This window comes from Lactuca serriola, chromosome 8 (genome assembly GCF_051521515.1).
Source record: "Lactuca serriola cultivar US96UC23 chromosome 8, Lser_US96UC23_V15, whole genome shotgun sequence".
NCBI lineage: Eukaryota > Viridiplantae > Streptophyta > Magnoliopsida > Asterales > Asteraceae > Lactuca > Lactuca serriola.
The window spans coordinates 188034004-188061062 of NC_136415.1; the positions used below are offsets into that span (position 1 = coordinate 188034004).

Genomic DNA, 27059 nt, shown 5'->3' on the forward strand with positions numbered 1-27059 from the left:
TTAACAAGCTCGAGCCGATAAGCTTATTTAGGTACGTAAGATAAAAAAACGAGTCGAGCCTGAGCCCGAGTTGAGCTGTGTAATTCTTTATGAGCTCGAGCCGAACTCAATACAAGAAAGCTCGAATCGATCCGAGCTCGAGCTCAAGCTTCATATAAATTAAACGAGCCCGAGCCAAGCCTGGTCAGGCTCGGGTTCGGCTTGGCTCGTTTGCCCCCCTAAAATTTTTGACAACAATATTCATCCAGCAAATCCTCGCATTGGATTTAACAGAGCTTTTAGGGACCAAATACCTAGACCCAAGTGGGTGTAATAGTTGATACTAGAATGGCCTATGGTGGTGCCTAGAAACACAAACAAAAGGTAGTGAATGAAGATTGTTGTGTAACCTCTTATTCTTTAAACCCCATGGTTTAATTGTTCTGGAAATACCTTCATCGTTGTTAACTCCACTACACCTCCAGTTTATGTATTTCATTATCGAGAATGACTGATAATAGTTATTCGATGAAAAACCTCCAACCAACACCACCGCTACAAAGCCCTGGAATCTTTTTGGTAATCACTTCCGAAGAAATCTCTGACAACACCACCACAACAAAACCTAAAATAGTTAGAGGTTCTCCTTGGTTACCGAAAAAATCGGCGAAGGGATTCTCCTTGGTTAGTTTACGGGTGTCACTGATGATATGCAACATCGTTCTTTTCGGTTTGGAAGTTGTTCGACCTCACCCCCGACGTCTTGAAAACCTCCTTAGCGAGCCTTCGTCTTCATCCCTTGAAAGACCACAAGCAAGGTGTACATTTTATGACCCAGTTGAGATTTTAGGTTACAGAGATTGGAGAGGTGGTTTTTTTGCTTCCAGTTTTGCAACAATGGGGTTTATAATTGCCATAAAAGAGGGTGGTACAGAAACAAGGGCTGCCGGCTAGGGAATCCAATGCACAAGGCCGTGGAGAATAGAGAAACCTTTGAAAGAGTTTTGGATGAAGACCGGAAAGCGAAGTTTAAACGGCAATTGGGCAGAGGGAGATTGAGAGAGGGAAAGGGAGAAGATTGAGAAAGGGAGAAGCAGTTGGATAATTTATTACACTCTAAATATAAATGAGGGGCACAATTGTCATTTTGCTTTAAAACTCAGTGGATGCATAAAAAACTACCGTGGCAATATCACTTCCCTTAGTTTTTAGGTTTTTATTTCATGTTATGTACTTTTAATTTGATGTTTTTTTATTTCTAGTAAATTGATTCAATAAATAAGCAACGACTTAAATTAAAATATAACTTTTGTTAAAATAAAATGTAAAATACATTTCTAAATTTTAAGCAAGATTGAATGGATTACAATTGATCTGATCAACTGAATCAAAACTCATCGATACCTCGGAACAACTTTCACAAACCATCCAACCGCTTATGAAAATAACTTTCATCAACAATATCACTTATTTAACAAGTCAAGTACAACATAATATGATATCAGCATAGGAATGGACACTATGGTGCCAAAAATGACCCTGAAATATAACATGAAAAATACATTAGAAATCATCCATAGCCAAAATAATGATACTGTTGCAATTAAATTAGAAAATCATCACTTGGTATAATCAGTACTCTTAGCCAGAATAATGAGAAGGTTGTAAATATACGACTGTAATAACATTTCAAATAACTTTTAAAACAGAAACTAAACCAAAAAACTTACGCAGTGCTAAGCACGTTTGTGTGCAGTTCATATTCCTTGGCAAAGACGAATGACGCAATGGCTTGTGGTAGTGCAGCCTTTCAAGAAAAGTAACAGTAGAGACAAACAAGATTGTGAGGTTAGAACTTGACAAAATATAAAAAAATATACTTATATTGTAAAGTATGATCCATTATGTTTGTGATAGTTTGAATGAATTTATATCAAAATGATTAAATAGTTACGTTCCTAGAGTATATATGTATAGATCTTCAAGTTATGTTTACCTGAATAATTGCAATACAAAGGACATCACCTCGCAAACCCATAATAAGAGAACTAACAGCCATCGTTGCTGGTGCTACCACAAACCTCAGTAGCATCCCAAATGCAGTTAGAGTCGCACCACAATCAATTATCTTGGGTTGTAATGCCATGAACAGTCCTGCATCATTGTCCAAATTTAGCAACTCCTTTTTTTTAGACTATTTCATTACTTTCATATAAGTTCATGTACTAGAGGATGTGCCACAAGCATATGCAGAAGTAACGGGATTAAAAATTCTCACCCATGCAAAACATGGCAACACCTGAACCAGCTCTTGACATGATCAGCACCGATCCTTCGACAATAGTTGGCATTTTCAAATCCCACCTGCAGATCGTCATCATAAATGCAAACGATATAGATTATATAAGAAACAAATCAATATGCATGTTTGATGTGCCATATAAATAATGATTTGTGCCTAACCAATTGTCCGTATATATATCATGCATACAAAACAACTCACCTGTTCGATACAAGTGCCCATGCAAGCCCAAGGATGCATGCATACGCATTAGGGTTCTTAGCAAGCTTTAGCCCTACAATCTTCGTTAAAATCAAAAGCGATGGTCTTGTAGTTAACGCATCCTCCTCGGTATGGCCTTCAAGATCTGTTGTTGAGTCATTCGGCATGACTGCCAAATTCAACGATTTCTTTACACTTTGGAACTCGTACATCATCAGTAGGATTATTATCCAAACCGTAAATTGCAAAATCGAGGATTGGATGACAAGGTTTTCTCCAAAAGGCCCATACATTGCTCCAATAAGGGGAACGCCTACAACAAGTGTGTTATTCAAGGTAGACAAAGAGAAGCTTGTGATTGACCAGGGATAGTTTCCTTTTGTAGAAAGCTTTGCCCATAATGATATTGCTATGATGATGACAGCTTTGGAGATGGCATCTGCCCCTAGAAAACGAAAGTTCATTTTATAGGGATTTACTCGGGTTGTGAAGTCGAATGTGAAGAGAGGCATAATGAAGTAGCAATTGAGCTGGTTTATGGCATCGCAATGGTCTGGTTTGAACATGTGCCACCACTTCACCGAACCATACCCTAAGATTAGTGCTACGTATAGCGGAAACATTGACGCTAATACCTTGTAGATGTCCTCCCACCCTATCATTTTTAGCGTGTGTGTGGGTTGTTTCTATTTTGTTTTTAGAATTGTTTGAACTGAGGAATAAATATACGTTAATTTGTTTATATATAGTGCTGGTAGAGATGACAAAGAATACACTAACTAAGTTTGATGGAAGGAAAGAACGGAGGAGTTTTAGTACGTAGCATCTTTATGCAACTCCACTAATTAAGTTTATTTTTTCCCAAACCTTTGCTGGTTTTAGATTCCTTATATCTGTGGGTGGATTGAAGATGTTTTTCCCACTACAAGAAAAGCTTTCCAATTTTTTCTTTCCCTCTGTGTTTATGATGCTTAAAACTTTCTGTGATATAATGATGATATTAAAACTCATAAAGGTTCATTTCACTCGAATCAAGCTTTTCCTACGAAATATTATTCTAAATTTAGTGCAGGTCTTGAGAACACTTCTAAACCCAAGAAGGCCGCCAACGAGAATGAATCAAGTACTTATGCTCAACTAACCATGAAACAACCTGGAGGATGTTTGGGGTCGTAGATAATATCGGTTTGCAAAACAGTGTTGAGCTAGTGGCCAATTTTCAATATTGCACATGCACATCTCAACCCAAAAGTCCTAAACACTACCCTATTGATTATTATAACATAAATTGAAGCTTTATTCCCGTTCAAGTGCAAATGTGCACAACTATTTCTATATTGGAAGAAAGCGAATCGTATATTCGTTTAGTGCTTGGGGATCGTGGGCGCCTTCCTAATTTCAAAAACCAACAACCGTTGATTCAAGGTAGGTTTCCTCTTTCCTCTTTTTCTCTTATTATATCAGCTAGGAGACAAAAAATTTATAGATATCGTCATACATATGATGATGTTTCTTGTCGATGTCTAGCCAATAAGCAAAATTTTTAGTGTGTTAGAAATAATTTAAAGTCCTTTGTCGATTAGAGGAAAATCAAATAACGCCGAATGTTATTTCTCAGAACGAGTCCAACAACATCTTACAAAGTTTTTGAATTTTGCACTTCACTAGTGCTAGAAATTATGTCCTTAGGCCTTTGATAGTCCATATTTTGCACTTCACTAGTGCTAGAACGAGTCCAACAACATCCAACAATATAAAATTATGTCCCTCTGCGATTTCCCAGATATGTTCGTTTTTTGGTTTCATAATACAAGTACCTTGTTATCTTAGATTAAAAATAAAATATGGACTATCAAAGAGTTGTATTGACTAAAATTTTTTTAATTGAAATTGAACAAACTAAAATCAATTTAATCGCATGTTATTCAGATTTAAATTTTAATCAAACAATGATGGCGGTCGAGAAGGTGGAAGAGGTGGTGAGGGAGGAGATGGTGGTAGAGGAGACGGTCGAGGTGGTGGAGGGGAGTAAAATCGCAGAGGCATGGGAGTTGAGGTGGTGGAGGAGACTACAACATTTAACAAAGGCAGGACATCTAATCACATTGCATCGTATCTTCTTCGACATAAACATCTTACATTATTTAGTTGAACAAAATGAAATTCAATTTAATCATATGTTATTCTTATTTAACTTTTAACCAAATCAATTAAACCTGTTAAATTGTATTTGACTTTGTTCTGTTTCAGTTAATAGTTTTAAAGTTAATACAATTTATTGATTTTCCAAATTTTATTTTTAATTGAATACAACAACGTACTTATATTATAAAACCAAAATGAAAACATATTTTTAGATTTAACTCAAAACGGCATAATTATAATAACATATCATATATTTTTTAGAAAACCAAATCTATACTAATAAATAAAACCTATTTTTTGCCACATGTCATGTCCTCATTGATTTGGACACATAGCATTTTAATAGATTTTTAGAATTTATTTAATTCCACATGTAATTTTCTGATTTGTTCACATATCATAACTTATTTCGGTTATAATATTGAGAGAAATAAATGCTTCCTTGAAAAAGAATTGATATATTTATAATGTAATAAATGTCATAATTAATGAAAGCTCTAAAATTGATATTGATATTAAATTTAATGTTTAAATATTGATATTAAATTTTTATTTTTAATAAACCCGTGTATTACACGGGTCTTACACCTAGTATGTTTATATAAGAAAGACAAAATTACATAAGTGATCTATATGGTTTATCAAATATCACAACTTTTGGTAATTTTTTTTACGAACATAGTCATTGTTGTTTCTAAAACTTGTGCAGTTGGTCATTGTGGTTTTTAAATCTTGCATGGTTGGTCATTGAGCCACTTGAAATGACATTTTTGCCTTTTTTTAAATTTCTTTTAAACAAAACTGCAAAATTGGTTCCTGTGGTATGTATTTTTTTCCGAGGTTTTGTTCAAACCTCGACTTTTTTGGTTTCGTGGTTCTTTTGAGCTAGTTTTGTTGTGGATTTGGTCACTCAGTAAACTGATATGACTGTAATACCCTTGGGATATTTAGTTTTCATTTTTCTTTCATTTTTCTAAAATACTTTATAATTAAAATATATAAATGGCCACCTCTCTCTCTCTCTCTCTGTATATATATATATATATATATATATATATATATATATCGTTACATGATTCATCAGTGGAAGAAATAGGGCTCCACTATTCATCATCTTCTTTATGAATCACCCATCACCATTTTTCCCTCTCCACAACTTGCACCTAAAAATAAAAACATATGAACATCATCTTGGTCGGGAGGTAAACGGGATTGTGTGAGAGATCGATCATAGAGAGGGATAGAAATGGGTGAAGAAAAGAAAAGGGATGCAAAGGAAGAATCGATTCAGTGTTTCTCTTCCACCATCATCACCATTCATCTCATCCCTTCTTTATCTTCATTGATGATTACATCTCGTCCCTCCTTTATCTTCATCATCGACCTGCATCTTCTTCATCCTCCTTCACCACCATCCACCCATGTCATCTAAATCTCCCTTTTCTGACATAAATTTCATTGTAAATCAGCTATTGGTTTGAATGAAATTACACCAAAAAGATTTGCTTTTTGCATTAGTGATGGAACCTGACCCCCAAGAGGTTCGTTTTTTACATATGAGCTTATTTGATTTAGATAGCATTTTTTTATCATATGGTTTTCATCTATGTTGTTGATCGGTGGCTATGGTGTTAGAGGGTTTGAGATAATGAAAATATTTATTTATATAGTTTCATCCGGAAGGTAAATTTCACAGTAGGACCAATGTTTCCAATGGTCGAACCATCATCTTCTTCTTCGTCTTCTCTAAAGGTATAGTGTGTATATGGTAGCATGGTGAAAGATGAAGCCATTTATTCAAATTTGAAAAACAATTTGAAACTTAGCTATTGAAGCTTATTCATCCCAATGAGGCAAGAAGTGTGTTTGTTTGCTTTTATTTTTAGGAGTGTATGTATGTGTGTCTTTGTTTTTGGATCATTCATTGTCCAGATTCAATGATGTTCAAATTGGACACACTTTTTATATAAAATTCTTCAAAAAAACATGTATAAAAACCTCAATTTGTGAATATAAAAGTGCATGTAAAGTTCAAGGAGAGCTTGAATTTGTCAAATCCATCATACATTAACATGTTACCCTTCATTGTTGCAGGATACTTTTAAATTTTTGGACTTGATGAATTTTTTTATCTTTCTCTATTGCACTTAAGTTCCCTTAATTCATAGCAAACAAAAAACTTGCAATGTCTTTCATTTTATCTCCTTGTAGGTGATTTATAGTGTGTGTTTGTTGAAACTGCTATGTGTGTGTTTGAACTACAATGTTATTTAGGTGATTCTGATTTTGATAGGGATTTGATTTCTGATGCTAACTAGAGTTGTGATTTTGATTTTGATTAGGATAAAGAGATAAACACATTTAATGTCCTTTAATTTCTGTGTTGAAGAAATAAAAATGTTGAATGTTATTTAATTTGTAGGTTGAAGATATGAACATGATGATTTTGATAGCTTTAAAGACGACAACGTTCTTTAATTTCTCATGGGGAAAGAGAGAGGGGCCCTTTGTATACTTAATAATTATAAAATATTTAATAAAATGAAAAAAAAATAGAAAATAAATACCCAAGGGTATTAAAGTCATTTTAGTTTACTGAGGGGCCAAATTACAACGAAACTAGCTCAAAAAGACCACGAAGCCAAACAAGTAAAGGTTTTGACTAAACCTCAGAAAAAATGCATACCACATGTACCCTTTTTCCAATTTTGTCTTTCTTCTATCTTATATTTTAACAAAATCTAATTAAAAAGAAAAAGGAAAACAAACAATTACCCTAACCTTATTCATCATCTCTTCCCTTACGTTTCTTTCTATCATTCTTACCCGTCGACCATGTAACACCTGATATCCGATATAAAGTTAATTCCAAGTTGTTTATGTTTTCTCTTTGGGGCACGACATGTTGGAGCCTCAACATGGCGTGTTGAGAAGTTTTTGGCCGCGGAGTTTAATAAACCAACCTGGCGTGTTGAGGTACCTCAACATGGCGTGTTGGCAGCTAGAAAGGAAGCCCTAAATTTTAGGGTGTTGCACCATATTTAAAGGCCTTAAGTTCCCTTCACCAGCCTCCTTACCATCCTCCTGTGTTACCTAAAACCCTAAATCGAGTATTGAGCTTTCTTGGTGGTGTTCTTCAAGTTTTGAGTGGATTCTAGTAGATTTTTGTGCTTATTTTAAGAAGCTTTGGAGTTTGAAGGTGCCTAGCTTGGAAGGAAGGCTATAGATCCAAAATCTCAACACTTGTTGAAGTCTCCTTGAGGTATCAAGTTCATACCTTACTTTTTGGTTGGTTAGATCTTCTCTTATGAGGTTTTATTATGATTTTGGTCTACTTTCTGGATCTATGGATGAGTTGGGTTGTTTAAGGGTTTGTTCTTTCAGATCTGCGTTGTTTTGGTATCCTTGAGCATAAAGGTGCAAGATTTATGTGAAGAATGGTGTCATGCATGCTTCTAGTCCTCTGTTAAGTCCCTTTTTAGCATAATAGCTTCATGTAATAACCCAACTCAAGGAGGTCAAACCTATGTTTTGGGGCTATGTCAATAAGGATTAAGTGCTTATTGGTTAAGTTGTTGAATCTCGAGCAAACACAGCGTGTTTGCAAGCCAACATGGCTTGTTGGCTAGGGATTACCCGGTTATCAGGATGTTGGATGAACACGGCGTGTCCAAGAGGTAACATGGCGTGTTCGGTCAACATGGAATATTGACCTTTACTTTGACTTTTTCAGTTGACCAGGGTTGACCATTGGGTATTCTAGATTTGAGCCTTATTGGGCCTTCTGGTGTCATTGTTGGTTTCGGCTATCGTGTGGTCTTGTATTTCTTAGGGTTTTGTTGGACCAGCTGAGAATATGTGTTTTGGATTAGGAAAGGTTAATGGGCTTTAGGGTAAGACCCATGTAAGGGTTTGGGCCCAATTTGGAAAATTAGGCCATTTTTAGGCTTTGAATGATTATTAGTTTTAGGGCATTTATGATTGTGATTTCAGGCCTTAGCCTTGGACCAAACTAGGTGAGGGGTAAAATGGTTTTTTTACACCATGTATGGAAATTGGATTTGCTTTGGAACCCGATTGTTAATTGGGTGCTATTTGTTTGATATCATGGGGATTTTAGCGGATCAGCAGTCAGAGATCTATTTGTGGGTTCATCTGTCGAGGTGAGTCTCCTTACTGTTCTATAGGTCGAAGGCACCAATGCCGGTCCATTTGGTTTGTATATTATAGGAAGACCTAGGGGTACCCCTTGCCATTTTGTATGAAAGAATAGGAGGCGACTCCTGGAAAAGTGTATGCAAGACCAGAGTCTGAACTTTGGCAGTTAATTAGTTAAGTAGTTGTAGATTGTATGCTATTTGTCTTTGTGATGCTTGCATGGAAGACCAGGAGGTGGCTTCTGTAACTTGTCTATAAGACCTAGGGTTTTGAACCCCGGCCTGGCAAGGAAGACTACAAGGCGGCTCGTGGCATAATGGCAAGACCATGGTTGGCACATAGCACTTTTATTGATTGATTGGATATATATGACACATATGGCTCGTTTGATATGAATGGTATGTGGTATTTGGGGAACTTACAAAGATTTGTGCTTAAGGTTTGTGGTTTATGGTTTTAGGTACTTCCGGTTCGAAATAGAAGGGCCCAGTTTGATCGCAGCGCATACACCTGTGTTTTCCGCAACATGTGATTTTGGGAATGAAATTTGATAATTGTTTTATTTGAAATTATTTTGAATGTTTGCATAAAAGTTACATTAGTGTTTTGATTATAATAAAAATGAAAATTTTACTTTATGATTTACGAGATGTTACAAATTGGTATCAGAGCCTTGGTTTGAGGGATTCGGGTATACTCTCCGGTGTACCTGAATTCAAACTATGGGTTTGGTGAAAGTTTTTATAAAATAAACATTTAAGTAAAAAGGAATTCTAATTGAAGAAAGGGGTATGATGTATGCAATCAGCTGAGCTCAAGTAACTGCTTCCTAGAATACCAATACATGTTTATTATGATATATGATATGATTATGAGAATTACATGCTAAATTAGGGCTAAGGATGTGCTTAGTATTATATGATAAGAGAGATGACTCTATATGCCTGATTTAATGAGCTTTAGAATCGCATGCTAGTATGAACTTCTGATCAGTAGATAGAATGGCTTGATTAGTGTATGTCGGTTAGATTTTTCGTTGCCTGAATGTTGCTTTCTTTGTGCTTTGTGGGACTCTTATTGATGTGAATTGACTGCTAAGTGAATATGCTAAGTCACATGTGGTACAAGTTAAATAATCTTAGAGTGATAGATTTGACCCTATTGCGCAGTTCTCATTTGAGTCCAACTGTTCTATAGTTGCGTCTTTTACTAGAATGATTATCTAATCTATGTTACATGTGACTATATTCATGAGGAAGCTAGTTGACATTGGTGGGAGTCCTTCAGTAGCTGAGGGCAGGGTGAGGTCGGGAACCTAGGAGAGCCTAGGATATGCTTCAGTGGGTTTAGCGGTGCGATTTAGTTAGTTTTAGTGCATCAAATTGAGAAACTAACTTAAAGGATTCGGAATGACTGTTGAGGAAAGTATGGATAGGTGTGGAAGGTAGCATTGGGCCCGTACTACTAAAAGAACAGAATCCATACTCGAATCGATGAGAGTCTTGGAGTATCTAAGAAGCTTATGGGAGGAGGATTTTTGGATATGTTCTGATCATTGGCATGTCGTATTTCAGTTTGGTGATGAGCACTCAGGGATGTGGTTCTGGTTCTGGTTCTGGTTCGAGTTCCGGCTCAGGTGTAGGTGCAAGTACTGGTATTGAGCCGATTAGTGAGCAGATGCGGGAGTTCGTCTCATTGGAGATTTCTCGCAGTATTTCGGAGATCTTGGATGAGTGATTGGGTGTGTTTTGTGCTGAGGTTATGGCTATCATTCGAGCTTGCACTCTTTTTCTTTCCGGGAGTTTCGTGCTTGTGGAGCTCTTGCGTTCAATGAGGAGAAGGACCCCATTGTCAGTAGTAGGTGGTTAGCGGATATGGCTAATGCCTTCAGGACGAGTTGTTGCCCCGAGGAGGCGAAGGTCGGATATGCCTCCTACCTATTGAAGGACAGGGCATGGGATTGGTGGGAAGAGGTTGGTAGTGAGATGGGTTATGATGTGGTTGATTCTATTTCATGGGATGAATTCTCGAGCTGAGTTTGTGCCAGTGATTGAGGTGCAAAAATTGGTGTGAGAGTTTCTGGATCTCCGCCAGACTACTGACACTGTGGAAGAGATCACTGCCAAGTTTCGAGAAAGGGCTTTATTGGTTCTGTAGTATGCAGCAGATGAGGAAATAAACAAAGTGAGGTATTATGATATGCTACGAGATGATATCAAGGAGTTTGTGAGTATTTCAGGGTGCAAGACCCTAAATGATATAATTTCCAGAGCCCGAAAGCAGGAGATCGATTTGGAGAACCTTGGGAAGAGGGATTCAAATTAGGTGCATATAGTGAAGGGCCCCGGGAAGAGACCCAAGATTTCTGATCAGTGTGTGAGAGGCCAGCAGGGTTGGGGTTAGTGTAGTACATGCAGGAAACTACATGATGGAGTTTGTCGTTCCAGGGTATGGGCTGCTACAAGTGTTGCAGGATTGGTCACGTCAGTAGGGATTGTCCTCAGGGGCAATCCCTTTATGTTTTCACTATGATCAGGTAAGCCACAAGAAGGCCAATTGTCCGATTTTGAGGGGAGGAGCAGTGAGTGCGCCTGCCCCCAGCTACTTTGAGGATCATCGATGGATGCGAGGGTAGGGCGGGAGCCCCAACAGAAAGGAGTCTGGCATTACAGTGTCAGACAGGGAAGTTCAGGACTCCAACAAGCGACATTGTGGGTATGTTATCCTTTGCTTTGTTTTCGGTTTCTATCAGTCTTTATGTTGTTTGGAATCTTGCATCGGTTTGGGTAAGCGTGTCTTGTTGGGTTTTATGTACTATAACACTCCTATGGTGCACATACAACCCTAATAGCTTTTGGATCTGAGTTTTCTCTAGTTATACATACAATAAAATTTCCAAAGCTTGAAAACTACAACTAGCATACAATTTTGGTAATTGGAACGTAAAAGTATGTTAGATGAATACCTCTTAATTGTAGCTTGTGGAAATTGATCTTTCAAGAGCCTAGCACCTCAAGTGTGATGCCTCAAATGTCTTATAACAGACCAAGAACAAGAGGAGGAACTTGAGAGAGAGGTTTGTGTTTGAATTAGTGTGTAAGTCCATAACTATAATTGGTATGTACTTGACCCGATTGGCATGGTCCATTTGGGTTGCATGGCATCGGAACAATTTGGATAGACTTTTGTGAGAAAAACGATAATTATGATTTGTTAATATATTATAAGTTCTAATTTATTAATATGAAATCATATTATTTAATTAGTATTGATCAAGAATTAATTTAGAATTAATTATGTGATCAAAAGGAGACTAATTAAATATATGGGGATTGATTGTGTAAATAATTCATTCTTATTTATGTGGGTTTATGATCCATAGTTCTTCATGTTGGGCTAAACCCACAGAGTAACCCATGGTTACTCCATGGAGGTTTTAACCTCTGGAGCATGAAGAATATGGAAAGACATGAGTTACATGGTGTAACCCTAATAGCCACCACATATAAGGACCCCATAGCTCAAGAAATTGGCACTAGTGTGTGTACACATGAGGGCTAGCCGATTTGAGCATAGGAATCTTTTCTATCAAGTTATTCCAAGATGTTGGTGATGTTGTGTGAACCATTTGAGGTGTCATACTTAAGGCACTAGGATCTTAAGCGCCATGGAATCACGATACAACAAGAGGTATGTAATTCTATTAGAATTTATATTATATGTTCTTTATATTATGCTACTTAGAACAATACCTTGGAAAATTTGATATTTGCATGTATAATAGAGAAAACATAGATCCAAGGTATTTAGGGTTGCATGTACACCTTAGGAGTGTTAGAATGCTCAAAAACCTTCAGTGGTATCAGAGTCTAGGCTTGTTTTCAGTTATACTTGATGCAAATTGCTGAAAAAAAACGATTTTCTACTTGTTTGGGCACTGGACTCGTCGAGTCCATGAAGAAAATCATCCTACTCGTCGAGTAGGTTCATACACTCGACGAGTGGGAGCCCCAGACAACATATTTTCGAGTTTTTTGGCTGGAATTAGACTAGGAACATTACCCTAAGCTGTTTTTGAATTTGTAAACCTGTTTTTGATATGGTAATGTTCATGTTAATCCAATTTCATAGATAATTGTCAATAGATTCATGTTTTGTATTAGTTTAATGGTTAGGCTAATTACATGAAAAAGTGTTTGATTTGAATTATCTTGTTCTTATGAGTTGATTTAGATTAATAGAAAAGTTATGTGATAATATGTTTTCAGTCCAAATTAATCTAAAAGTTGTTCATAATATGTGTTTTTGTAACTTGTCCTCAAGTTATATGAAAGGTCACATTTATGATTATTAAAAATCATAAGATTTCCATAAGTTATGAAAAATGGAGAGTCTCATTTTTAAATGTTTTAAAGTCTTCCATAACTTGTCCTTAAGTTATTGAACTTGAAGAGTTTTTTCATTAAAACTACTTTAAACACATAAGTTATGGAATTGAAAAGTTTTTGAATAGTTCAAAACTTGCCCTCAAGTTTTGGAATTTGTAAAGTTTCCCCTCATGAATACTTTAATTCCAAGTTAAGCCCTTATAGTTTTAAAAGTTAAAATTCAACCCTTATACTTTATAGTATTATAAGTTAATAATATATATATATATATATATATATATGTATGTATGTATAAGAGCAAGTCATTCTTACCGTTAGTAGGTCTCATTCATGAAGCCGGTCTATAAGGGGGTATAAGGTTACTACCTATAAAATGGCAGTTTAATGGGTGTCCACACTCTCTAACCGCTTCCTTAACTAGTGGAGGGTCGTTAGCCGAATGAGTAGGACAAGGACTAGAATTCTCCCTTCATTAAAAGTATTCATGTTAAATATAAAGTAACTAAACCTTTTATAAATTCCCAATGTTAGTTACTTTAGGAAAATCTGAATTTGGTTCTAACCCATGAAATTACACTTTGCACTTTGCTCAATTCGGTTTGTGGAGCGCGTATGGTTAACCGGCACACTAGCTTGACTTAACAAGGTAGGCAAAGGGTAACTTAATGTTTATCATAGTATTGATGGAGTGCGTGTGGCTAATCGGCACATCGATTAAGGGGTAAATATTAAGGGTACCAAGTATATTTGCATGGTTATTCACACATTGTTTTGTGATCCTCGACATCCCAGTCACAAAATTTAAGAGGGCACAATCGGGATTGAAACATGTCATAGAAAAGTTCAGTGAATCTCAAAAGATCTAGGAGTTTCAAATCCAATTAAAACCTAATAAATTATGTGACGACCATAAAATTCCAACCAATTTAAACTTTTCAAAAACAACCCGATTTCATAAAATTATTACAAAAAGGTTTTCAATACAATTATTTTAGAGTCTTCCCAGAATCACATCACAAAACATAATCATGAGGAGCGGTACGATCACGCCTTTGCCTTGCCACGGTCTCCTGAAGAACCTGAAAAACATTAAACCACAATTGTAAGCCCGAAAGCTTAGTGAGATATCCCCAAAATACCAACCACAAATACCATACACGCACAACATGCCATATCATAACAGAACACAGAACAGTCATGCACTTCGGGTCTACTAGGTGACTGGTCCGCCGCACCGGCCTTCAGTCCACCTGGTCCACCCTCCGAGTCTAACCACATACATCGAGTCTACAGTGTGATTGGTCCGCCCGCACCAGGCCTTCAATCCACCTGGTCCACTCCCTAAGTCTACAGTATGACTAGTCCGCCCGCACTGGGGCTTCAGTCGGCCTGGTCCACTCTCCGAGCCTCGGCACGTCTGGTCCACCCTCTTTGGGGCCTATAGCCTATCCAGACCGCTCGATGGGCCTTTGGGATAATCGGTCCGCCCTGGGTATGTTGGCCTACAGCACAAAGAAGGTTCCGCCTCAACCCAACCCTAGTCCAAACAACCATGTGCACATAAACATTCAAACATATAACAATTTGCATCTAATCAACCGATCTAGCAAATCACAAGGCATAACGTCGTCCTAACCAGGATACTGACCTAACCGGTCACTAGCATAGTATCATCCTATATACCAGGATTCCGAACTAAACCAGGTCTCTAACATATACCATCCTAACTACCAGGATGCAACATAGCAAGGCAATAACATAACAACGATACCCGGATCACAATCCGATAAAGGGCCGGCCTTGGTGCCGTAGACCCTGTTGATATAGTGAGGATAACTCACCTCGCAACTGCCGACTGAACAGATAAGCCCAAGCTACTCCGACCACTGACACGATCTCCACCACTTGCCAACACCAACACTGAACTCAAAACAATATCCCACAATTACCAAAATGCCCCTGGAAGTCAACTGGTCAACCCTTGGTCAAAGTCAAAGTCAAAGTCAACCCCTAACTGACTCTACTCGCCGAGTCAACCCGATGACTCGCCGAGTCCAACAACTCTGAGTCCTTTGACACTCGACTCACCGAGTCATCCCTTGACTCACTGATTCACAGCTCAACCAGAAGAAAGGTTAGGACCTCACGACCAGACTCACCGAGTCCAAGAACAGACTCGCCGAGTCCAAGGCTATCTACAACCAACTCGCCAAGTTGTTCATCCAACTCGCCGAGTTCCTGCCCATCTTCAAGCAACTCGCCGAGTTGTTCTTCCAACTCGTCGAGTTTCAGTCTATCTTCAAGCAACTCGCCGAGTACACCCTTGTGACTCGCCAAGTACCCCTAGATCCGAAACCATACAAAGGCTTTCCAAGCCATGCAGAAGCTCTAAACCATAGATCTACCCTTCTACAAGCCATCCATCACGTAAAGTGGCAAACTTTACGTGAATCCAAAGAGATCTAGACACTTTACACTCTAGGGCTAGGGTTTAGGACAAAAGAACTTCACCAACAACTCTTGAGCATAGACTTTATGGCTTTCTGGATCATTAACAACCTAGATCTGAGGTAGCAACCTCAGATCTTACACCAAACTTGAGATGGACCTCATTTATGCCCCAAAACCCCCACAAATGATAGATCTAGATGCACCAAAGCTCAAGCAGAAGATTTTTACCTCAAATGAAGGCTCCTACTGATGAATGAACCAATTCTCTGCAAATCCCCTTGCTCCACTCTTCTTGCTCTTCAATTTCCTTCCAAGATTACCTCCTCCAAGGCTCTAATCTCTCACCAAGGAAGGCTCACACAAATTTAGGGTTTCTGGAACTCAAAGGGAAGGTAGAGGGGCTGGGGAAGAAGTGTTATGTTCTTTACATAGGGCTCAACCTCCGAAATTAGGGTTTTCTCCACTCAGCACCAACTCGCCGAGTCCGCTCATGCTACTCGTCGAGTTGGTTATTTAACACGCGACCAGAATCGCGACCCTACTCGCCGAGTCCACTCGTGGACTCGCCGAGTTGCCCTTTCCCACTTACACTTTTAGCCCTTCAACTCTACTTCTGATATTCCGGGATGTTACAAATTATTTCGTTTTTCATGGTGGAAACTGGTGAATCGTCATTTGCCTACCTTCAAATATTCTATAGCTTGGATTACGGCATCCCTCTTCTAAGTTATAAAATATTGTGTTGGGTCCTAGCCTTAATATTCATATTGTTTGTTATATTAAGGACTTTAAATCAACTATCTTGAATATCTCCCAAAAGATGTGTGGTTCAAACATCTATGATATTCCCCAAAACTCTTGGAACAAGCTTTCCTAATGAAGATGATGTCCCGGAAATCATTCTTCACTCCCTCCATCTCCTCCAATTATTCTCCCTAACCCACAAGTTCAAGGTCACTCAAGCCCTAATGGCAAGAAAGGTCTATGTGTGCTCACATCTTGGAGATGAAGTCACATATTGACAAGTCGGGAGAGTTGGGTGTTAAAGTATTGAGAAAGTTGGTTGTTGAATCACCTTGAGTGAGTGTCCTTTGGGACTACTATGTAAAAGACTATGACATGACCCTTAATGATCTTATCTTTTTTCTTAGTGCTGCTGAATCAGTAACGATTTGGAGCACTGGTAGAGAAAATTTGATTAAGAAGATCAACTTCCCAGACTTCCATGGACATTGACAATGGTAACATTGAATATCCAGAAAAACATTCTTTTCCCAATGGAAAGGGATCGGCCATAGTCAACTCGGTTGACCAAATGGTAAAGAGAACGGCTAAGTCTAAGATAGTCCCATGTACCATTCCCAAAGGGTCCATTTGTGTCTATTGCCAAAGGAAGGGGAATTAGTTGTAAAGCTGCCCTAACTACCTGAAAGATCAGAGAGAAGGTCTAGTCAAAAGTTTGAATCTGCTTCAAGTAAGTCCACTATCTAACTCTCTTAAGTTCCTATTTAAAGATTCTTAATACATTTTGATATATGGCAGGATCAAGCAAAGGGAAGGGAACTTAAAGAAAGAGTATGTTGAATCTGATTGCGGAGATGGATTTCAATCGCATGGTTCGAAGATCGGATTCTTGGGCTACTACTTAGAGAGTTATGATAGATTGCTAGGAAATATGTAATAGCATAGTTTCCATTTAAAGATGCATTGTAAGGAAAGTTTTTCTGCATTTGATAAATAAATTAAATTGTGTTTTATTTTATATGTCATTGCAATGGGACTTATGGAAAATTGATGTTTGTATATTTCTAGCAATAATGGAAATATGAATTTGATTCTTTCATTTGTTGTAGTGTCTAAATTTACCAAATAAGGAAAGATTCTCATCACCCAAGTTTTTAGGTGGATAGAAACTTGGAATCATACAAGTTGTATAGTATGATAAATGAGAATTTTCACCTTTGGAATATTAAGACTAATTCCTTGTTCACATTTATATGTGAGACAAGTGAAGGACTAAGGGATCGAGTACACTGGTCAAGTCCACCACAAAAGATCGATAAGACTATTCGTCATGATCTACTAAAGTTTAGTAAATATGGTTATACTTACCGGTTTAAGTATAATTCTGAAACATTAGAAAAGTTTCGATGTATGGCAGAACGAATGAGAAGAACCAAATTCGGTAGAAGGATAAAAGTTTCTCAAATCTGAAAAGATGGGAGAGTACTTTAGTATCATGTTTTGTGATCATCTCAATGATTAAGAAGCCATATCGCAATTGGTTATCTAAGGACATCTTAGTGCATTCCTATGGCTAAGAAAGAGGAATCAAGAATTGCTGAAATAGCTAAATCAAGAAGGTGAGTCATACTTCGTTCCAAAACAATTCTTAGAGTCATACTCCAAAATTGTAACTTGAGTGACATATCTTAAAGAAAGGTTTATAACACTTTTCAAATGTAAAAGTAAAAGTGTCCTACTCTTGTACATTTGAAATTAGTAAGTTGTGATGTTTTGGATAAAACAAAGACCAACTAAGGCCAATTGTCTGAAGTGTTTGTCTTAATAAAGAATCCGCACTATCTCTTGAATATTTGGCAAGAGAGTCTTGTATGTCAAGAGGACAGTGGGAGTCTTAAAGATCTTGAAAAAGCTTCAAGATCTAATCAAGAGTAAAAACCTATAGTTTATCACTAGCACACGACATGAGGTTTATAACCTATCGTGTTGACATATTTCTATTTATGTGCTCATTCCGGTGAAAGTTGGCTTTGCATATGAGTTCTGAGAGTTCTCAATTGGTTGCATAACAACTTGGAAGCAATGGTAGGCCCTTGTGCTGCTAGGTGACAAGAAGTTAAGATTGTACAAGCTCAATCCATATGAGTTTGGATTTGTCATTAACCATGTCTTGTGATTATGGTTTTGAGAAATTCACATGGATAGGAACATATACACCATAAAATCTAAGTGTCATAAGGTTTCTCTCTGATTCATGAAAATGATGGTGAGGAAATGCTTTCACTAAGTAGATTTTATGTAGATAGCAATTGTGATATGTGCATTCTCAAAGTCGTTAGTGGAGCGTGTGTGGTTAACCTGCACACTAACATGGACTTGTGAGGAATGAAAAAGGTCTAAACAATTGAGACTATGATTACGACATCTCTTTTCATAGTTCTGAAATTGTTTAGACACACATGTGTGCTATCTAAGGAAAGGTGTATGATTTTGATAAAGTTTTATCAAAGCATTTCATATCAGAAGTCTGAAATTTGGTAAGAGAGTCAATAAAGTATTGATTTCTAGAAGTCCAGCTGATTTCTGAGTATATGTCAAAGCTAGTGGGAGCATAAGTGTTATGCTAATAATCATCATGTTAGTGGGAGCATGATAATTATGATAAGTGTTGCAAGTTAGCAATGTTAACTATAGAAAACAAAAGTTTCAATTGGGAAAAAGTTGTTTTGCTATAATTAAGGGAGAGGATATTATACTTCATTTCAATTCTAAAAGCTTACATTGAGGTTTTAATCATCTTTAGTCAAGGATATATATATATATATATATATATATATATATATATATATGAATTTTATGTTGGTCTAGTGTCATGTCTTTATGTAAGACATCATGAATTGTGTCCTATATGCTTCGGATATAGGATCGATTGCATGTACTATAATATTCATATGTTATAAATTTCTCCAAATGCCTAGAGCATTAAGAGGGAAAAATTACTAGAACTGGATATGACTAATTTGATTAAGCAATTGTCGAGGAGAATCTAAGGTTTACTAAACATTGGTTGCTCAGGGACAGTTGGAAGTATAGTGTTAATTTTGGAAATACCATATTGACATATTCTGAATAGAGACAACTCTTGGTCAGAAGTAATAGTCAAAATTAGAATATGGAAATATTCCCATAAGTGGAAGTTATTCATCAAATCTGTGTATGATTAGGAAACTTAATGGAAGAAGGATGTTCAAAGGAATGTACTTTGAATTTGAGACTTCGTTCCATGGAGTTGATCTCCATTGGAATACTCTGTAATGTCTATTGAAAAGTCTTTGTGACTTTGTGCATAATCATTACAAGAGGATTAATGCATATAAGTTTAGAATCTAAAAGATTTAGGCAAATAGCAGGATTTGGAATTCTTGCATTTGCGTTAAGGAATTGGGATTGTGAAATGAGATTCTTTAGAATTATGTTAAATTGATCTATTTCATAGAGTAAAGATCATAGACAAACTTAGTGTGCATACTTGGTGTATGGCATAACTTATGTTTAGACAAACATAATGTGCATACTTGGTGTATGACATGACTAGTGTTTAGAAAACATAGTGTACATGCTTGGAGCATGGGACAACTATTTTTTTTTAATTCAAGTATAAAGTTGATAGTGTGAAACAGTATGCAATGAATGATGGGTAATCAATATGGTGATAAAATAAATGGTGTTCTATTTATATTCATAAGTTCTGATACCATATTGGATTCAATTATTCTTGTGTTTCACTTTGCATGTTTTGACTTCCAGAACAACTAGGTCATTCTTCCCGAATGACTAATTTATTCAAACCATCCAGAATTGGTCATATGTTGGAAGTAGATATGAATCTTATTACGACTTTTGTAGTGTTTCCAACAACAAAAACATTTAAGTACCATATGTTTGTAATGAATTTGGTATGTTTACTAAAGTACCGTCTTTCAAAAAGTAGTTAAAATATTCTCTCATTCAATCAAATCAAAGACACTCATATATGACCTTAGGATCATTACCAATGAGCTGTGATGACTTAATGTATACATCAAGGTTACTAATAATTAAAATATTCAAGACCTAAAGTGAATAATTCCGTCCTAATTCAAGTTCCATGTCTAGTAGTGGGATTAGGGTAGAGCCATTCGCTTGTCGGTTTCATCGATATCAAATGACAGACGACTTACATATACCGATCGATCATAGAATGATCGGTCGGGGATCATGATATAAAGTATCATCACTAGCTATCAAAACACCCTTACTTCCAGTACTAGCTGTTGTGGTATGAATCGTTTGCAATAACAATAACATCAATCAAAACGGAACACACTGACAAGAAACACAAGATGAACTATCACTCTAACAAATACCTCTTACGAATACAACTTAATACATGTGTCATCGAGAAAATCCGATGTCTTCATTTGATATAGATTGGTTTGGGTCATTACCCTATCAATTGCATATGTTACGAGAAGTCCCTCCACCTAACCAGCTGGATATCGAAACCCTCGTCCCTCATAACTCTAAATCTGACACTGGCCCTCGGGTCATCCTTCATTGTGAAACCCCAAAGCACTCTCTGGAGGTGTGTTATACCTTCTGTAACCTTTTCAAAGTATTTGTAATAAACCCTTCGAGAATATCACTCGTATAGCATATCAAGATCAAGCCTGGAGACGTGGGACGAATGGGATTAACCTATCACTACCATGTGTATATGCAAAGTGTGGTGTATAATTAAGATTCTACGGACATTAGATGTGTGTTTCCACCCTATTTCCTGTTCCTTGTCTGGTTGTGGACTTTGGGCAGAGCCACCCATCCAACTGTCTTACCAACCCTAATTACATACGACCTATATGCACGAGTTGATGATAGATGGACCAGGTATGAGTCATACCAGGAGCTTCGGGACAACGCTGCCCAGAAGTGCGAGTGGATGTTCTACCATTCAAATTAATCGAGTCGCGTAAATTGAACCCATATGCTCCTTACCGATCTAATTGACAAATGAGAAACACTACATCATGCCCTATGCAGCGATCCGAGGAGAAGTTATTACTTATGACTTAAGACAGCTAAAGACGTACGGGGTCGGCTAGGTCACGCATGACCTCGAACTAGGAGCAGTAGTATTCTCCATATAGATCTAGAGGCACTATCTACATGACATGAAATGTACAATCGTCACCGATCATAAGAACCAAGAAGGCAAGAGCGGCAGGGCATGTTGTCCCATGAACCAGATCTGGACACCGAAGTTGATGGAATCAGAAATGACGTCATGAACGAAGCACATGAAAACTTGGTTCTCCATTAATCCAGGCTCAGGCAAGAGGTATCTGGACCTCAAATAGTAACATCAGTGGCCGAATAGGAAAGCTGACATCGCCACACATGTGGGCAAGTATCGGACTTGTGCCAATGTTAAGGTAGAACAACCGAAGCCTTCAAGTTTCCTACAACAACCAATGATAACCGAAAGGAAGTGGAAGCGGATAGCCATGAACTTCACAACCAAGTTACCCAAGTCAAAGGGTGGTCTCGATACCATTGGGGTAATTGTTGATAGGTTGACCAAAATCCGCACACTTCCTACCAATCAAAGAAACCGGCAAGATGAACAAATTGACTAGAACGTACATCAAAGAGATTATACGACCGCAGGGTCTGTCAATATCCATCATTTATAACATAGATAGTAGACTCATTTCACGATCCTGACAACCCTTTCAGGGACTAGGCGAGACTGAGTACAACCTACCACCTATAACCGACGGGCAGAGCAAAAGAAACTGTTCAAACCTTAGAAGACATGCCAAAAGCTTGTGTGATTGGCTTCGATAAAAGAGTGGGATACCCACTAACCATTCCTTGAATTTTCACACAACAACAGCTATCACCCTAACATAAAGGTCGCTCCATTCGAAGATCTCTATAGCCGCAAGGGCAGATCACCACTGCGTTAGGCTGAAGTGAGAGACACACAGCTATCGAAGGGGCAAGTCCCTAACAGCACCCTCGCTGGCCCCGAAATCATAAGGGAGACAATGAAAAATATCATTCAAATTCGAGAAAGACTGAAAGCGTCTCGAGATCGAAAAAAGAGTTACGTAGATAAGCGACGCATACCCTTGGAATTTCCAGGTTGGTGACCGAGTACTACCGAAGGTCTCACCGTGGAAAAGAATGATACATTTTGGTAAACATGGGAAAACTAAATCCAAGGTACATCGAGCCACTCGTAATACTTGTCAGGATTGGCCCAGTGGTATACAAGCTTCGACTACCACAAGAACTTAATAACGTACACCCGACCTTCCACGTATCAAACCTAAAGAAGTGTCTGTCCGAAGAGACTCTTGTAATACCCCTCGAAGAAATTGAAATCAACGAGAGTCTCCACTTCGTGGAAAATCGATAGAAACCATGGATCGAAAGACCAAAATAACGAAATCAAAGTCACATCCCTGTTGTGAAAGTCCGTTGGATCGTGAAACGAGGACCCAAATTCACCTAGGAACGTGAGGATCAAGTGAAAAAAAAATACCCACATCTTTCCCTAACTCTCGAAGTCTCGGTTAAAACTTAAAATGCTAATTTCGGGACGAAATTCCTTCTAATGGGGGGATGATGTGACAACCGTCAATTTCCGGTCAAATTAAAGTCAAATAAAGTCAACAAGTCAAACCGGTCAACTCAATTAACCCTTGTGTATTAGGGTTTACATTGTGTTTTCTATTGTAGAACACACTATCTTTATGCAAAGTATCACTTTGAGTCTTCGCGTGTTCAGAAAATCTAAACCCTAATCAGTGTAACTAATGGAACAACTCAATAAAACATTAATACATACCCTTCGGGGGCGTATAACGCTCATAACAAGGCAAAATGGGTTTACAAACCTTGCGTAGTGAAGCTAAACATCCAAAAAGGACACAAACGAAGTCTCTCTCAAACCACTCTAGCTCTATCTCTCTATCTGAAATCTCTCCCAAGTCTCTCTAAGTATGAGAAATCTCTCCAAGTATGTGAAATCTCTCCCAAATCTCTCTAAGTATGTGAAATATCTCCAAGTATGTGAAATCTCTCCCAAATCTCTCTAAGTATGTGAAATCTCTCCCAAATCTCTCCAAGTATGTGAAATCTCTCCCAAATCACTCTAAGTATGTGAAATCTCTCCAAGTATGTGAAATCTCTCCCAAATCTCTCTAAGGATGTGAAATCTCTCTAAGTATGTGGAATCTCTCCAAGTATTTGAAATCTCTCCCAAATCTCTCTCAACATATCTCTCGACTATTTATAATTACTCGGAGCACCCCGACCCTTAACTTAGTCAAAAATCGAGCAAAACGGGAAGATTTCTTGAAAAATAGCCATATAGGGCCAAAACCTCTTAGGAACCGAACCTCCCTTAAGGAATCGAAGCCTCCTAGACCCGAAACCTCTTAGAACCAAACTCCTCTTATAGGACCGAACTCACCTTCGGTTCGGGTAAAGTCATCTCGGTCCGAAACAAGCACTTTCGGTTCAGTATACCTTCGGTCCCTCTTCCGTGTTCGCCTGCGAGACTGCTCAGACCAAGCCCTCCTCTTGGTTCTAATGCATCAAGCGAACCTACCTTCGGTTCTAATGACTAGGACCGAACCTCCGACCCTGACTTCGCAGACTTCGCCCCTTTTTCCCGGTTTTCGACCCCAACTTCGTTTTAATCCCGTTTTTCATGATTTTGACGTGGTATTTTCACCCAAACTCGTATTTTGGCATATGAGTCCCTATATAATCATATTTTAATCATTTTTGGAGGAAAATTATTTCCTAAGAATAAAATCTAGTAGGTAAGATATTGGTGTTGGAGTGTTGACTTTATCTAGAGTATGATAGAAGTTAACACCCATACCCTCATAGGACAACCCTCAGTCACTATTCCTCCCTACCTAGGCAACTATTTGTCTTTTGACACCCCCCCTCCAGCTGCATAACTTCATCAAAAGCTGGAAACTCTCATATCTCCTTCCACTTTACTCACTCTCTCTCACCAAAAAGCAAACACCTCTCTCTCTCTCTCTCTCTCACTTTCCCTCTCTAGAACTCGAGATTTCAAGGCTGTTCTTGAGCTTTTCACTTTGGTTTTGGTTAGTAAATTTCACCCTTCACCTTATTATCCCATACTTCTTCACTCAATTCATGGATTTCTTACACAAATATCGTCATATTTGTTGCTAGATCTTCAAATCTTCAAGCATCTCCCAAGTGTTCTTGACTTGGAGACTTATTTTCTTCATCATCCATCTCCTGAAATCACTCAAGGTGAGTTCATTCCCCAAAATTTTCATGTTTTCGTCAAGTTTTAGGGGGGAATACAAGTTAATACACCAAAAACTTAACTAAATTCAAACAACAACTTTCATCAGAAAAGTTGAGTCCTATTCACGGACTGTTTTGAGCATCTTAAACTTTTTAGTTTTCAAAACTGTATTAGATGCAAATAGTTCAGGTTTATACCTTTAAAATGACTACTTGCACATGTTCACACGATTTGTCTACGATTTATGGTGATTTTTACAAAACTGTCTGTCACTATAGCTTTGAATTCGGACCAGTCCATGAATATGAACGTTTTCACACTAGTTATAGACTTTTAAAAAACATAATAAAATTTATGATCAAAATAGACACATTTGCTAGACTCTCAGAGTTTACGGATTCAGTTTTTGACTTTGTATGATTTCTCTGTGATTTTTTTAAAACAGTGCAGAAATGTTAGAAACAAGTTAACAGCTTATAACTTTCATCACACTTTGTAACATGTTGAGCAAAGTGTTAATCTTTGATGATTTCATATTTTACATTTGTTTCCATTGTGGTATAATTATATAACAAAAAATACTTACTTGTTTGTAAGAGTCCTCTATTATTACAAATAGTACAAGACAACGCATGATAAACATAGTTATATTTTTGCTATACATTCGACTTACATAGAGAAGGGCTCTTTTACATTACACACATTTTGGATAAACTATAATAGGTATAGTTTATGTTTTGTATACATTACAAACACTTATGATAAACTATAGTAAGTATAGTTTATGTTTCTTATACATTATAAACAATTATGTTAAACTATAATAGGTATAGTTTATGTTTCATTTACATTTCAAACTCATTACCAAAGGTTTTCAGTTCATATAAACGTGGTGCGAATACAAAGTACCGGGTTTATACAAAAAGGGGCTTTCAGTTCAGTTCACGTAAATATGTTAATGAATAAATTTGTGAGACATTCGCTTCACGTTACTTCCAAAGTAACGAAATCAAAAGTCATGTAAATTGTAACCAGAGTCTCTTGTAAGGAGAGTGTGATAGTTGTGTATAGATTTATATTGGGTCTGACAAACTCACACCTGAGTTGCTTGCAACAGTTAGACCCGCAGGTCTGGGGTGACAAGTGTCATTTAACTTTGCGACGCCTGAAGAACATCGAATTACGAGGCCGTCTAAGTCATAGTATGGTTATAATAACTCACATGGGGTGTTAACAAAACATGAGATTTACGGGTTTTACTTCCAATTAAACGAGTGTATGTCGATTTAAACTTGCATAAATTACTTAAGTATGGTAAAATACTTGTACATGTCGGTCTTGACTTTTAAGACTACAATGCATTTAATAAGGGAAATATTGGATTTTTTGGAACAAACATTACTTTTACAAGAAAGAAATTCAAACACCGCTATCAAAAGCTTATGAACTCACCAACTTAATTGTTGACACTTTTTCGAAACTACTTGTATTCTTAGGAAATTAGTGAACCAGATAAACAACAGCTTTTGAGGATGGGACGCTCAGACGTCAAACATTTCATTTTGTCACCATAATGTAATTGATTTTGAAATATGTGAACACATGCTACAATGTAACTTTTTCAATTATAATTATGATGGTTGCATTTACGTTGAACACTATTATACTCGTTGTTATGATACTACATATGAAGTCTGCCACCCCCGGACGTTTCTTCCATCCTTGGTTTGGGGGTGTGACAATTTGTTCTAAATTAGTGTGCCGGTTAACCACACACGCTCCACTAAAGACTTAGCAAGGTGCAAAGTGCAATTTCATGGGTTAGCATCAAATTCACATTTTTCCTAAAGTAACTAAGATTGGGAATTTATAAAAATTTTAGTTACTTTATATTTCATTATACTTTTAATGAGGATTTAAATGTCCTGTCAAACCCGTTTGACTACCGATCCTCCACTGGTCAAGAGTGCGGTGGATAAGAGTGTATACCCAATGTCGGTCATTTTATAGGCCGCTTCCTTAAACACCCCTTATAGACCAGCTTCGTGAATGAGTCCTACTAACGGTAAGAATTACTTTTAACTTATACATATATAATATATTAGACTTTTAATTTTATATATTATAAGGGTGTATTTTAAACATTTACAATACTAGGTGGTTTAATCTATTAATTAAACTAGACTTTTAATTTAATTAAACTCAAACCATATAATTATGGATTTATTAATACTCTTTTAATTAATCTTTTAGTTAATTATCAACCAAACCATAATTAAAAACTTTTAATTCTAAACTTAAGTTATGAAGCCAAAAGGTTTAGCATTTAATATTTCACAATTAA

The 27059-nt window shown here is 37.3% G+C and overlaps 1 protein-coding gene across 1 annotated transcript; it reads right to left on the reverse strand.

Annotated features, from left to right (window-relative positions):
- Positions 1–1338: 1338 nt before the first annotated feature.
- On the reverse strand, positions 1339–3182 carry LOC145071230 (auxin efflux carrier component 5-like). The gene is made up of 5 exons (XM_079018147.1): positions 2483–3182; positions 2258–2343; positions 1976–2133; positions 1710–1786; positions 1339–1518 (listed from the first exon to the last, which is right to left on the reverse strand). The coding sequence occupies exons 1-5, from the start codon at positions 3142–3144 to the stop codon at positions 1443–1445; spliced, it is 1059 nt and encodes a 352-aa protein (XP_078874273.1). The 5' UTR covers positions 3145–3182; the 3' UTR covers positions 1339–1442.
- Between the last annotated feature and the right edge of the window lie 23877 nt (positions 3183–27059).